General features: G+C 50.9%; 6 protein-coding genes across 6 annotated transcripts; 3 read left to right on the top strand and 3 right to left on the bottom strand.

Annotated features, from left to right (window-relative positions):
* Nucleotides 1-565: 565 nt before the first annotated feature.
* J4E82_006845 (uncharacterized protein) lies at nucleotides 566-1741 on the bottom strand (the record flags this gene model as incomplete). The annotated part of the gene is made up of 2 exons (XM_051733096.1): nucleotides 566-1283; nucleotides 1341-1741. The coding sequence occupies 2 exons, from the start codon at nucleotides 1739-1741 to the stop codon at nucleotides 566-568; spliced, it is 1119 nt and encodes a 372-aa protein (XP_051587133.1).
* Nucleotides 1742-3753: 2012 nt separating this feature from the next.
* Nucleotides 3754-5049, top strand: J4E82_006846 (uncharacterized protein; the record flags this gene model as incomplete). The annotated part of the gene is made up of 1 exon (XM_051733097.1): nucleotides 3754-5049. The coding sequence occupies one exon, from the start codon at nucleotides 3754-3756 to the stop codon at nucleotides 5047-5049; it is 1296 nt and encodes a 431-aa protein (XP_051587134.1).
* A 1038-nt stretch (nucleotides 5050-6087) lies between these two features.
* J4E82_006847 (uncharacterized protein) lies at nucleotides 6088-6659 on the bottom strand (the record flags this gene model as incomplete). Its single annotated transcript, XM_051733098.1, has 2 exons — nucleotides 6088-6195; nucleotides 6252-6659. 2 exons carry the CDS (start codon nucleotides 6657-6659, stop codon nucleotides 6088-6090), a joined length of 516 nt encoding a protein of 171 aa, XP_051587135.1.
* Nucleotides 6660-7661: 1002 nt separating this feature from the next.
* J4E82_006848 (uncharacterized protein) lies at nucleotides 7662-9323 on the top strand (the record flags this gene model as incomplete). The annotated part of the gene is made up of 2 exons (XM_051733099.1): nucleotides 7662-7688; nucleotides 7746-9323. 2 exons carry the CDS (start codon nucleotides 7662-7664, stop codon nucleotides 9321-9323), a joined length of 1605 nt encoding a protein of 534 aa, XP_051587136.1.
* Nucleotides 9324-9915: 592 nt separating this feature from the next.
* J4E82_006849 (uncharacterized protein) lies at nucleotides 9916-10530 on the bottom strand (the record flags this gene model as incomplete). The annotated part of the gene is made up of 1 exon (XM_051733100.1): nucleotides 9916-10530. The coding sequence occupies one exon, from the start codon at nucleotides 10528-10530 to the stop codon at nucleotides 9916-9918; it is 615 nt and encodes a 204-aa protein (XP_051587137.1).
* Nucleotides 10531-11543: 1013 nt separating this feature from the next.
* J4E82_006850 (uncharacterized protein) lies at nucleotides 11544-12972 on the top strand (the record flags this gene model as incomplete). Its single annotated transcript, XM_051733101.1, has 3 exons — nucleotides 11544-12107; nucleotides 12156-12246; nucleotides 12299-12972. 3 exons carry the CDS (start codon nucleotides 11544-11546, stop codon nucleotides 12970-12972), a joined length of 1329 nt encoding a protein of 442 aa, XP_051587138.1.
* Between the last annotated feature and the right edge of the window lie 1852 nt (nucleotides 12973-14824).

Below are 14824 nucleotides of genomic sequence, written 5' to 3' on the forward strand. Positions count from 1 at the left end.
ACACGACGGTCATAGCGAGACGAAGGTGAGAGTGAAAGAGGAAGAATTCGATCATATGATCATATGAGGTCAAAAGAATGCGACAGGGTTGGGTACTTGTACAGCTTCCACGGAGCTATCAAGTGTCGAGGATCGTATGAACAGGAAGTAAAATACCTCTATGTCGGCTAGGATGTTGTCGAGAAGACTTAGAAGTTATGGCTCCCCCATAGCCTGTTCGACGGCGGTGTGCAGGCGGGCAATTTCTTGCTATGCACTATCTCGCCTGCACACCGACGTATCAATTCTTCCCGTCAATCTGCACGGATTGAACTTCTCTAGGGTCAGGATTGCAGCGTATATCAGGAGCGACTCACGACTTCGAAAGTCATAAGTATTGGCATGAATTCTTGTCATACATGTATAGGTACCACAACTGGCTGGACATACGTCGACCATTTTTAAGACTGCTCAGATTGAAGCGATAAGTCGAATGTCCACTATCATACCAACAAGGAGGAAACATTCAACGAGAAGATATCAAGTGTAATTCAGTACTATGTCATTCCATAAGCCGGCCTGATAACTACCAATTGTCGCTTGCGAGATCCAAGCCAGCGAGAGCGGTAGCCGTAGTCTCGACTGTAGGAACCACCTCCGGTCCACGCATCGCATAAGAGATGCAGCACTCCGTTCGATGACTACCCGCAGCCTGCCTGCGTTTCGCAACCTGAGAAGCAGTACAGTGGCTACACTTGACCTTGGCGAAACAACGCTTGCCGCGATAGTCATCCCTCGTGTGACCGTATTGGCCGCACCGAAGACACCACTGATCATTACCCCAATCCCATTCTTGCCACTGGCTATCCACCTCGATGCTGTCAACAACCTTCTGCAGGCCTCCGTCATTTGGCTTCAACTCGGAAGGAAGCAGCATCTGAACAGCAGAGATGAGCGTCATAGCCGCGTCGTTGCTAGCGGTATGCGGATCTCGATATTCGAAACTGCATTTGGCAACGAGGTTACCCAGACCGATCTGATTGCCGTTGCCAGAAGGGGCGTATTCGCACTCCTTGGCCAAATTCTGAGTATCGATAATCTTAACCACCGTACCCAAAGCCATGGCATCGAAGCCCAATGTGGATTTCAGCATCGCCATATCACCATGGAGAGCATGGCCCAACACCACAACGGGACAGAAACCCAACTCTGGATTTTGCTTATCGACAGGCCACTGGAACGTTTCCTCGAGCATCTCCTTGGTCTGACTCTTGGTCAAGAAGCGAGTCTGACCATAGTGGTTCCTGATTTTCTGTCAGTTCATGTTACATGGCAAAGAAAGAGATGTAGTCGAGACTTACTTGTCAGGATCGCCAACACAATACTTGATATTACGCAGATATGCGTTCTCCAAGATCCGCGCATGGTAGAAATAAACCTGCCTAAGCAGGTTCTCTCCATGCATACCAGCCTCCTTCAGCCCACGCGTATGCCGAGAGTCGAAGGTCGAGACACCAAGCTCGGTGAGCCGGCCGTGGTCGGCAACCCAACTCTCGGTGTCGAAGCTTACGACGATCATGTTTTCGGCAGCCGAGGGTACGCCTTCAAGTGTGGAGAGACCGAGACAGTGAGAGAGGACTTCGCGGCCGGTCTTCAGGGTTAGGGCTGCTGCGAGCTGTTGGGTCTCGGAAGGTGGAGGGGAGAGAGATGGGGTGCTGCCATGATCTGGGCTGACAGAGCGAGAGAGGTCCGAGGTAGACATCTTGCTGATTTGGAGAGATATTATTGTAAGTCGTTGTTGTTGTACGAGGGTTGAAGTACTCAAGAGAGATTTGATGTAGAAAGGAAGAAGTGATGGAAGTCGAGTTAATTAAATAGTACAGTACTCGATTTATTCCTTCCCACAGTGGTTGATTTGCTACTTCCAAGTAGGGTGCACAGTACCAGACCAAGGCCACAGGGGTTATATACATTGGCAAGTGTGAAGAACCAGGGTCGTGCTGTACAGCGAGTCGAATGCTTAGACCAATTACCCATGACCAATGCAATTCACGGGGCTGCCTGGCTGACCCAAATTCGTAGTACGTTGGGCCTATCTCCTCAAAGCAGTCCAAGAAATTACCAAAGCACATTCTGTAGATGGAAATTCTGGCAAGTCGTACATTGGTAGCCGTCCACTGGTACAGTCACGATCCATAGCGAGAAGCGGGCCACTTGCAACTTCCACAAACCAAGCGTCAATGTGAATTAGGTGTAATCATAATAATGGTGTAAGCTGCTGATATCACACACGTGGTCAGGCTTTAGAGCTTTTTATACTATGACCGAACTCACGAGTATGCAGGTCTAGATTGAATCTTTTCAATGCGACTAAGTTCTGCGCTTGCTCACTTAACAATAGTATATGTATATCAACGCGTACAGTCACATGAACAAAATTGTATTGATTAGGTAGCAGAACGGGTGAATCTCTTCATTGTTCGTTCGAGGCGAGACTATGACCATGAGATGGAGACTTTCCAGAATGGACAAACCCGCGCCTTATGGTTACACGATGCCACGTAACTTTTGGCGGTAAATCACCTCGAATAACGGAACGAAGCCTGGGACAAGTGACACCAGCGGCGCCGATGGTTATGGCTTCCACGCTATGTACAGAACATCTCTCTACCCCAATCGGGTACGAGACTCTGGCTCTGAAGTATGGCGACGTTTACAACAGATGCAATGCTTTGTTTTGCGAGCGGAATCTTTGGGCGCATGACCATCTGAACAGCATCGATCAGAGTGTACATTCGTCGGCCAATAGTCCCTGTCCGTTTGGACGTGAAATATGAAGCGCGCTTGCTTCAACCAGCGCGTGAACAGACGGTGTTTGGCCCATACTGTTCTTTCTTGAGGCCTTGCGCGTCTAGAATGTACTTTCCTTCTGAAGTGTTAAGGGGTAAGTTGCAATCCGCTCAGCTCTTCTGTATCTTCAAGCATTTATTGACTAGTACATAGGGGAGAAATAGTGCGTACTGCGCAAAGTTTTGAATATCCGCGATCCAAGTGGTGAGCACATATCGTACGGTGCTTTGATTCAACGCATTGTTACTATGCATGTAGTGCTCACTGACTGACACAGTGTGAAACCATGTTTCTAGCATCTCGGAAGATGTGCCCAACGTACACCCCGAGAACAAGTCTCAAAACATAGTATCCGTGGGCGTTGGTGGGCCTAATACCAATGGTAAAGCCTTCGTTGAGTATATGCTGCGAGATACAGTGCCAACATAGCTGTGCGCGGTTTACTGGCGTGCGTCAGTTTTGGTGTAGGAAAAGCAGCCGGTGGTTTGCTATGGGTCATCTGAATCAGATCCCGAGGTGCAATTTTGCCCAGCAACTCCACGCCGCCATGAGATAGAAGCTCGACACGCCTCGCGCGGAGATGTCATTTGTGGGAATGCAAGCGTCACATGAGGAAGGAGATTTCTGGCGTGATGTCATGGGACCAGCCACGCGTGGCGGGCCGTGCGCGCTCTGCAGTGTCCGCCCCTGGACCTGGACTGTTGTATCACCCGCCGCCGTTCTTTCGTTCTCACGACCTTGCACGTACAGACATTGTATCCTCATGTTTAGAGCAAATCCAAAGTCCGACCCTTCAGGCAACATTTCCTTTGTATCCTTTCCAGTGCCCTGATTGAGGATCGGCAGCTCCACAAGCTCCCCCGCATTCCAGCGAGTCAGGCCATCTCCACGTGTTCGCAGCGAAAGTTGCGAAGTACCTCGCGCATGGATACTTCGTCCGCTCTATCCCGTATCGATACCTTGATATCAGATATGCCAATGGATGAGGACAGTAAGAGCGCAGTACCATGCGACAGATTGAGCACTTTGCCAGATGAGCTGCTACTCCGCATCTTCGAGGCGGTCGGCTGCATATCCAGGCGCGACCTTTGCAACGTATCGCGCGTCAACAAGAGATGTCACCGCCTCAGTGACGCTGTTCTGTACAAAAGCATTCTGTTCGAGACTCCTGAATTCCACCTCACATTCAGCGAGTCGTTAAGCCGTCGACCGCGTCGTGGCTCATCCATTTATGAAGTCAAACCCGCGTATCCCTCTTCAGAGCTATCGCAACTGGCGCTTGACGCGCCCGTCCATGGTTCATATCTCGATCCAAAGACCTCAGACACCCTCTCGCGGACGTTGTCGATCATGTCAAATTTGGAGAAGCTCGAGATATCGGTTCCCGATGTGCTCTTACACGGTATCGGTACCTTGTTCAACGGACCTTTCGACCTTACCTGCTTAAAGACCTGTTCACTATTCTATCAGTGCGCTAACGATGCTTACTGGGACCTGCGCGAAAACATACATATCTTTGCACACCCCACACTGGAAACCTTGACAATTCGTAGAGCCAAGTTAGACGAGAAGGGTTTCGATCACATTGAGCGGCCGCACATGACAGCACTGAAGCAGCTGCACCTGATCGAATGCGACATCAACGACGATTCTCTTGGAGATCTACTCGAACTACCCGAGGCGCTCGAAGAATTTGTCATGACGCAAGCGGAGGTGCCGGAGCCAGACCTGGAGGAAAGCTCCGATAACGTTGGAGACTACATATTGGCTGCGCAATCACAAGCCGAATTCTTAAAGAGCATCACTATCGATCACCCAACGCTTACCGGTCGCAAGGTGCTACGTATGAGAGAGTTTGCGGCGCTTAAGACATTACGTCTGAATTGGGATTACCAGCTATTTGGAAAGTCGTCTAAGAAGCCTCGTCTTCATTCCGTCGGTCTTCCGCCGGTGATGGAAACGCTTGAGTTTTTCAACGAGCTGGGAAGCGATACCGAAGTTACGGACCTTCTGCTAGCCACCATTGAGCAGAGAGACATTGTTGCAAGGAATTGGAAAACTATGGTGGTGGTTGAGGGCGAAGAGGGAGTATCAAAGGAAACCAAAGATGCTTGCAAGACAGCGGGGTTGAAATTAGACATTATTGGGGCTATGGAAGATGATTCCGAGTTGGACGACGATGCAGACATGGAGGAAGACTCTGAATCAGAAAGCGAATAGATCGTTGCTTGTTGCTCAACGCAATAATATTCTTTATACAACGCAACCTTATTGGCAATTTTATTGCAATACCAGCGTGTATTTACCTTTCGCGATGATCTTCGCCTTTTTGCATTTGCCTGCTTTTCTACTCGCCTTTCCAAGCGCTTTCCGCTTCTTCATATGCCTCCTGGCTCGTTCGCCTTCCTTCCTATCCTTATCGTCCCTGTTCCTTCGTCTTCTGCTATCTCTCCAACCCTCTAGATATAGCCAGGTCTGTCGCACTATACAAATCAACACCGTTACAATGTTGTCCGCCTTCAGCTTGACATGTGCCGCGGGTACGTAAGAGAACTTCGGCCTCGGAATAGACGTAAGAAGAGTTACTGGTAAGCTTGCTATGCGCGCCAATGTGGTGGTTGTACTATTCATGATGTGGAGCGCACTGTTGTGTCAGGTAATACGATAGGTATGGCAAGTTGGAGTCTTTCAGTAAATCGCAGTATATGTGTAGTCTTCTATGCGTGTTTGTCATTCGAATGACAGGACATAATGACAAGGTCAGGGGGTGTTTACTATATGTTTAGATATTTATGTACAACCACCGAAGATGTGAAGCACATTAGCCCTATATATACCGCCTGTAGTTCAGCTGTGCACTATCAGTTAGATGGCTTACGTTCATACAAGATCTTGCCCATCAAAGGCCAAGTGGCCCCTGAAGCCACGTTGTCCGCCACGACCGCCTCAACGACTACGATAATTGCCACATCCATGACCTTGACTTCGAGCTTGGTTATTGAGGCGGCAGGTGTTGACCCTACTCCGTATCTTCCGGATGCTGTGCTCGATGTCTTCAAGACGGATGACGAAGGTTTCCCTTGCTGCCACTGCCGTATGGTTGCCGATTCTTCGTGGTCATACCCATACTGCAAACAAAAATCTGCTCTACGGTACTTCAGTTGTGGCGATTACATTTTATTGGTACGTGGTTTGTGATTTGCACTGAAATAGTTAGGGTGATCTCCATCACAATGCGAGATCTCTTGACATCTTCATTCAGATATCGTGTTTCGCTTTGCCACTCTGTGTTTGGGCTTTTCCGTTTGCGTCGTTCACCATTACATTCGCGGGTAGTTCAATGGGTTTGCTGTCATCGAAAGTTGGCTGTAGCCTGTCAGACTTTCCATCTTCACCACGAATATTCCAGTGACGGTACCTACCGCTGCTACGTATCCGTCCAGCTGTTGCGCTGGCAAAGGCTCAGGCCTTTCGCCTCCTTGCAGTTCTAGTGGACCAGTATTTTCCTGATCATTTTGTAACTCTGACGGGCCGGTATATTCGTATTGTTGTTTGTTTTGCAGCTCTGTCCGTAGAGGCTCCTGTCCTGCATAAGGCGGTTCGTCTCCGTTGCTTGGCGCGCCTGCAGGCGCAATATACTGGGCGCCAACAAATGGCGTGCGCTCTTCTTGCATCCTGCGCATGGCCCTCTCGCGCCTCCGCTGTTTGCTACATATTTTGAAGAAGATGATGGTGCAGAAGACGCCAGAAAGGAACAAAACAACAAGAACGATGACGGCTACAGTGCCTTGGAGCGAGAGATTTGCGCTGCGACGCTGTAGGGGTGCCATGGTGTTTTGCGCTTCGGTCGAGATCGTGAAGGCAGGTTGAAGTACGAAGAACACGAAAGGATCGAAGTTGCGAAATGTCACCACGCAATGGGGGCCTGAGGTGTACTTAAACTAGACACAACTGGAGTGGGACAGACCCGAAACCCATGCATGCTGCGGCACAGATCCTTTGCACTGGCATGGATGTGATGGAGATGTCGGGCGTACTTTGGGGGCCTAAATGGCGGCGCGAGGCTGATTCATAGGTGCTTGGGCAGATCATCTGCCCCAACCAGAACCGACGGAGTCTACAGTGACGATACAAGCGAATGGGATCCAATTAGAAAGTTCTCCACAGGACGCTCTGATGATGTCCTTTTGGATGTCTCGCCAACAGTGCCCGTCCATGATCCTGGTGTAGGATGCCTCATGCTGTTCAAGCCAAACACCACCTCCTGATGGTACAACATGCCGCTCTCGACCATCTTTATGATATCAGTAAGGGTTGATGGTGGTATCCAGGGCTTGCGATTGTTATGCCAACGATTTGTGAGATTGTCGAGAATGCGGTGGTAGATACGCTTCAGCCGCTTGCATTAGCGTATACTAAATTGGTGGATGACGCGCGATTCGATCCAGGGCGACATGACGTCTAACATCTAGCCAGCGCGAAGAATCCAGTAGCGTACACACTGAAAATCGCAAACCCTTCGTCTCCTTATATTTACAGTCGCCATGGTGCAACAACGGTGAACTGCTCTCTATGCGCGAAGCTCGGTTACGTTCTCCCCCTCCCACGTTTTTCGCGATCACGCGCCGGCGCTGTTCCAAAACACCCCACGCACTTCTGCCTGTGCGACCACCTATCGCATAATTGATTAGCCATACTCGGTCCTGTCGCATCAAACGCACAAATCTTCAGACGGATTGACTGCGCGACAAATTCCATCAGTTCAAAGTCCAGTTTGAGTATGCACTCGCTGTACAGACACATAAGAAGACGTCAATACTACAAGAACCAAAATGGATGAGGATCTACGTCTGCTCGAGGTAAGGACACTACCAGGTACTGCTGAATGAGGTTGCTAACGGCAATGCGATCCACAGCAGGAGTACTGCCCAGCAATAGATCCCACACTACTATATACGATATACTCGGATTTCGCGGGGGAGCCAAACGCGATTGACCTCACTAGGCAATTGCTGGAACCCTTGAAATTAACAGCCGAGGCAGAAGCCCTCGATTTCGACCCCTCGGGCAGCAGTGGAGGCGCTTTTCAGGGTAGCCCAGACAAGCACAGCACCGATGCCGACTCGAACGCTGAATCGTGGACCACGCAAACGGTAGCCACGGACCGCTCGACTCTCTCGAACGACTTCTCCACACTTAGCGTAAACGGACGGTCAGGGAGTTCGGAAGGGTCGTTGGAGGATGGATACTACAAGGACACTGAGCAATTCGACGTTCCGACAAAGGAGCTGTTGCTCGCCGAAACCTTCCCAGGTCTGCGGCTCGCACAGGTGACGTATACGCTGAAGAAATGCGGATACGACTACGACAAAGCGACGGATGAACTGTTGAACCAAGTCTTCTTTGACGACAGTAGGAAGAGCCCTACTGAAGAAGGTCCAATCGCGAAGGGTATTGAGGCCTTCTCAGAAGATCACCACGTGCCGCAGAAAGGCAAGAAGGGGAAGAGCAAGAAGAAGCAGAGGTTATCTCTGGAAGCAGGCACTAGCCATTTTGTCGAATCAGATGCGCCGGCAAATCGTTGGCAAAGCACAAGTCGCGACGTGGACTTCATAACATCGCGCACAGGGCTGTCGGCGAAGGCTGTGTCGTCACTTTACCACGCAAACGGAACTTCTCTTTCGGCGACTGTACTAGCGATCGTAAGGAAGGACATCGCAACGCACAAGAAGGAAAGTCAGCCCGACGCTGCGCTAGTGCAAGACGCGATCACACTCAACGAAGCCTTTCCGTCTATGGACTTGGAGCATGCTCTTGCCATAGTACGCCTCACTGCCCCATCAACGATAAAAGCTCAGGAATTAGCAAAGTCCCTCACTCAACAACCTGCAAGCGAAACGGGCGGCAAAGGTGGCATCAAGCTCGACATACGATACGCTCCTGTCGATCTATCCGACCCTTCCGAATCTTCGAAACTTCCTACCTTGACTCCCTCTGCCCGGCCACGTGACGCAATGTCCACAGCCGCTGCTCGAAACGAAGCTTTTGGAAAAGCATCTGGAGCCTACCGTAGAGGCAAATCCACACCCCTCATGAGACAAGCAGCTGCGTACTACGCACAAGAAGGCCGTGACCTAAACGCGAATCTGAAAGCAATGAACGCAGCCGAAGCCGACGCTTTCGTTTCGCAACAATCCGGTCCTACTGATCTGGATTTGCATGGCGTCACTGTGGCAGATGCAACAAGAATTGCCAAGCAACGAACGCAAGCTTGGTGGAATAACCTAGGCGAGCGAAGAATACCAGAATGGAGTGGTGCTGGTCGGAGAGGAGGGGGTGAGGCATACAGAATCATCACTGGCTTAGGCAGACACAGCGAGGGTGGAAGAGGGAAGCTTGGGCCTGCTGTGCTCAAGGCGCTAGTTAATGAAGGCTGGAAGGTAGAAGCGGAGCCTGGAGAACTATACGTTACGGGCCTGGCAAGAAGAAGATGATGATGACATAGTTTGGATGCTTAGGTGTGATCTTGGAGCATTTCAGCAATGTATCGGGCTCGACGCTCTTTGGTGTACACACCATAATCACCATACCACTAGCGTACTGTAGTGATTTAGCGAAGCGCTGTAATTGATTGCGATCGACTAAGGGATCAAAAGAACCTATGCAAATACAAGATTTCTGGTCCTCACACATGATTCCTTCTAAACAAGTGTAACCAATTTCCGATGCTGTCGGTGCAGGATCGATTCGGTGCGTACTTTTGTGATGTCGAACAAATTGGGTATGGAACAAGGCTTGGCTACCACAGCGCGAGGATTGTGATCGGCTTAACGCCCTTGGCTACGATTGAGAGAGGTTAATCAAATTTAAGCCACAGAAATACTTCCTAATGGCGCAATTCGACGTTGCAATATATGTGGTATCATCCCACGCCAATGGCATTCTTCTATGGTGTGAGACCACGAAGTAGGATAATCGAAAGGTGGTGAAACGTCTGTGTAATCACTGTCGAGCTCTCTACTGAGCTGTGTGGCCTATGCCAGGCAAACGCGTAAGCACGTGCACCAAAGGTCCAAGCTCCTGCCGTCACACATGGTCTGAGTTTCGTAACTTCTCCAAGGCTTCGATCACGTCCGATGTCGACGCTGTGCCACCAAAATTTCGCAGGGCGTGCAGAGCGGCTAGATGGTCCGACTCATTGCATGCCCAGGTAGCATCACTTATGGTAGTGACGGCGAAGTCCAATTGATAGGCATCTCTTGCCGTCGTCTCTACACATACATCGGTTCCCACCCCAGTCAAAACCACATGGTCAACTCCCCGCTCTCTCAGTGTGGTCTCCAGCGACGTGCGAAAAAAGCAAGAATTTCTTGTCTTGTTGATGACATTGTCGGCAGCCTCAGGCGTGAGTTCCTCTAGAATATCGGCATCCCAAGACCCCCGTAAGAGACCTTGGAATTGTTCGAGTCGGTCATGTCTATCGCGACCGCGTCTATCCGAGTAATCGGCCTTGTACCCTGTCTTCAGGAAGTAGACAGGGAGTCCAGTAGCGCGAAACTCTGAGAGTAGCTCATTGATACGAGGAACAATCGTTCTTGGGTCAGTCGGTATTCCTAGCCTTGCGAAGCTGCCATCCTTGTGGCAGAAGCCGTTCTGCATATCGACCACTATGAGCGCTGGACTGGAGTCGAACTGGAACATTATAGAAGGTCTTTTTGGAGGAACTAGGTCTTCAGGTCTTGCTTATTGCGCCAGGTGAAGTGCTACGGCCTCCCTACCCTTGAGGCTAGCGGCGCGCTAAACATTCAAGCTTCGCTGAACCCCACTCGCCGTCCGCTGTCCTCATCTTTGTCACCTCTCCCTCAAACTAAATCGATCCCGAAACGTTCAACAACATGTCAAAAACGCTCTCGCACATCGACTGTCACAGTTGTAAGGCCGAACCTTAGATCTGCCTTAGTTTCAAAACCAAAACACGCGTTTTTAACCGGAGAAATAACGCGCCAAGCTGTCGTTTCACGGGAGCTGCGACAGAAACAGCAACACCATTATTTGGAAGCAACGTCAACGGTTGACGATGAGCATGTAGAGGAATACCAGATCATCACGTTTATTGCGATACCGTTGAGCGCGAGAAGGATATCGCGCTCTCGTCTAAATCCAGGAGTCAACACGGTGTGCGGTCGTCCCCTAGAGATTTCATGCTACGCCAAGACCCAGCGTACGGTTGAGCTACAGGTCGCACATGGAACAAGCAATCACGTGTTTTGTATAATGCGGGGACCCAGCTACATGACCAGTGTTTCGCCTTTCTCACATCGAAGTTGCAGACTACGGCAGAGTAAGGTCGCGCAACAGCATGATGGCCTCAGGGCATGCAATACTTCCTGCACGCATTGCTACAGCCTCACACTTACCATCATGATCGACAAAACGATCTACTGGAGGGCCAGAACACGTCAGCTGTTTGATACCGGACGTCCTCTCCCCGATCGGGCCTTTCCCCATGGGTGATGATATATAGAGGTAATGTCTTGCCTAATCATGGAATCATTCTTCAGTTCGATACTTGTTGAACATCTCAGTCCTTGTTCTCTACTTCCCTTCATCAACTTTCCTTGTACATATCGCTGCTAGCCGGCTTTAATTTCTCCACACACTCTCTATACACTTCACTGCCGGGCAGTTCATCTCAATCTTTCTCAAATATCAATATGAAGTTCGACTCCTCCATTCTCATCGCCTCTTTGGCTGCCTCCGCTGTTGCGGCCCCGGCTCCTTTCACCAACGCTGGTCTTGGAAAGCGATGGGTTGACACCACTGGTGGACAGAAAATGCCCGCACACTTCGTCTCCACCGTCCGCAAGCTCTCCACCGAGAAGCTCAAGACCAAGCGTCAGCTTGACCAACTCCTCGGTGGATTGACTGGAGGAGCCGGTGGAGCAGGAGGTGCCGCTGGCGGAGCTGGTGGCGCTGGAGGACTTGGAGACCTCCTTGGTGGTCTTACTGGCGGTGCGGGTGGCGGCAACGCAGCAGGTGGAGCTGCGGGTGGAGCAGCAGGCGGAGCCGGAGGTCTTGGTGACCTTCTTGGTGGACTGACGGGCGGCGCTGCTGGTGGCAACGCTGCTACTGCTGGAGCTGCCAACACTGCCGGCGCTGCCAACACTGCCGGTACTGCCAACACTGCTGCTGCCGGCGCCGCGAACGGCAACGGTAAGGGCAAGGGCAAGGGCAAGGGTAAGGGCAACAAGGGTGCCGCGGGTGCTGCTGGTGCCAACGTGAGTTCTTATCATTTCAAACTTTTCACACATGCTAACTCTCTTCAGGGCGCCGCCAACAACGGCACAGCCGCAGCAGGTGGTAACACTGGTGCCAATGGTCAGGCTGGAAACGGCCAGGCTAACCTTCCCACTGCCGGTAAGTTGTCTAAGATTTCATGACCTCAAGCATAAACACTGACATATTCTAGGTGCTGGCCAAGGCCAACAGGGCGCTGGAGCTGCCACTCCCCCCACTCCTCCCACTGCTGGTCTCGCTGGCAACGCAGCACCTCCTGCTCCTCCTGCTCCCCCAGCGAACGGTGCTGCTCCTCCCGCCCCTCTTGCAAGTGGTGGTGCTCCCCCAGCTCCCCCTGCTAACGGCGCTGCCCCTCCCGCTCCTCCCGCTCCTCTTGCAAGCGGTGCTGCCCCTCCTGCTCCTCCGGCTGGTGGAGCTGCTCCTCCCGTTCCTGGTCAGCAGACTGGTACTGGTGCTGCAGGAACTGGCTCAACAGGAACTGGCTCTGCTACTGGTGTCCAGCAAGGAACTGGTGCTGCGGGTACTGGCTCTACTACTGGAACCCAGCAAGGAACCGGCCAGCTTGCCCAGGGTGGCTCGGCCGGTACTGGCGCTGGACAGTCTACCACTGGCTCCACTACTGGAACTGGTGCGGCCACTGGCAACGGTGCTACTGGTAACACTGGTGCCAACACTGGCGCTACTTCCAACACTGGTGCTACTGGCGCTACTGGTGCTTCTTCCAACACTGGCGCTTCCACCGGCGCTTCCAACGGAGCTTCTGGCAATGGAAAGGCCTCAGGCAGCAAGAGCCAGTCTGCTGCTGACGCCGACTCCGCGCTTGCTGACTCCCAGGAGGAGGACTAGATCAATACTATGGCGAGTAGTTTATTGGCACACACACCTTCGAAATGCAGGATGTGAGGAATTGAGACTGTTGTACTGCAACAAGGCATTTGGCTTGGCTGTGTAATGATAGAGACTGGAATGGTTTGGGGCTCACGATCATTTAACGGATAATGCTATTTACATTTAACGCGAAGTTTTCTGTCTCTGGGGTTTTTTTCTTCTCCAAGTAAAGTGCTTGTAAACAGCGAATACATGACTTGCATACGCTTTACCGTTAGCATTTTTGGATCACGCTCCCTTGATTTGTATGCGTGTAGTGATGTCATTCATCAGCCTTGTAGCTACAGCCTGATCCTGGTGAGGCGGTGCAGAGCCTTGGCAAGGTCGACCTCCGAGTTCCCTTGCTTTGCTGCATTCATGGTTCTAGCTATCCATCTTCCCTAGATCCAACATAGTCATGGTTGTTACACGCAGCCAAACCCGCCGAAGTACCACGACTACTCACACATTTCACGAACAATTTCCGCTTCCATCAGACGAGAAGAGTATCAGAGTACTCTGCATACAACCGGGTGTCAGGGGTACTACGATCGAAGCTTCCTTATCCAAGATAGATCTCAATGATCCGGAACGAGCACCATATACTGCTCTCTCATATACATGGGGTGATGCTGCGATTGTCGACTATATCCTAGTCAACGACGAGAAGATGGGGGTTGGAGCAAATTTGTTCCAGGCACTGCAGCACATCCGATCCCCCGATGAACCGATCGTCATTTGGGTGGATGCCATTTGTATCGACCAAACGGACAACATTGAGAAGTCTCACCAAGTATCGCACATGGACCTGGTTTACAGATTGTGCGACCAGGCGTACATCTGGCTTGGTTCTCCGGACGACTCTAATTTGATGAAAAGCAATCCGTTCGCGCTTGTGGAACATTTGGCGGTAGACAAGCATTTGTACGAACTCCCAGGGTACTACAAAGACAAATCTACTGCTACCTGGACGATTGACTCCATTTGGGAAGGTTTCGAGCTTGTTGCTCGCAGTCCATGGTGGCATAGGGCTTGGACGGTACAGGAAGCCGTTCTACCAGATCATGCTGTGGTCATATGTGGTTCATGGAGAACCCCTTGGGAGAGTTTTAAAATGTATCAAAAGGGCATGCTAAGTTACTTTTCTGATCATACAGATGATTGTTGTCATGACGCTTATCAAGCGTTAGGTGCAAGTAAAAAAATGTCCCTGATCAAAGTAGCGGACTACATACAGACGTTGGAAGGATCGCGTCGCGCAGCACCAGGCTTCAAGACATTTTCCGAGGTCAGCCTTGCCTATATTTGTCGACAATGCTCCAACCCTCTAGACAAGATATACTCTCTCTTGGGATTATCTGACTCATCCAAAATCGAATTGTACCCCGATTACACGAAGGAAGTGTCAGAGGTATATGTGGAGGCTTTCTGTAAGATGCTAGAAGAGGCCGAGATGAGTCCTCGGTGCCTACTTGGCGGAGGATTCAATAGCGAAAGGTTCAACCTGCCTTCCTGGGTGCGTGACTTTTCTGCAGTCTTCGATCCGAGACCTCAGCTTAGGCGTACCCATGTGCATTATCATCTCTTCAAAACCTGTGGAGATCTGTCTGGGAAGCTTGAAGTGAAGGACCGAAAGCATCTGCTGACACATGGAATTCTCATCGATCGAGTAAAAGCCGTGGCCATGAAGACATATATCTGGGAGTCGCGAAACATTGAGGAAACTGTTCACAACTGGCGCCGCACTTGCGAGGAAAATGGAGTTTCAGTCAGAACTGATGAAGCAATCGACGCTTTTGCCAAAGTTTTGTGTGGCGGCGTTATCTACAGG

The sequence above is a fragment of the Alternaria postmessia genome, assembly GCF_024291825.1.
Source record: "Alternaria postmessia strain BMP 2775 chromosome Unknown scaffold_42, whole genome shotgun sequence".
In the NCBI taxonomy this organism is placed as follows: Eukaryota; Fungi; Ascomycota; class Dothideomycetes; order Pleosporales; family Pleosporaceae; genus Alternaria; species Alternaria postmessia.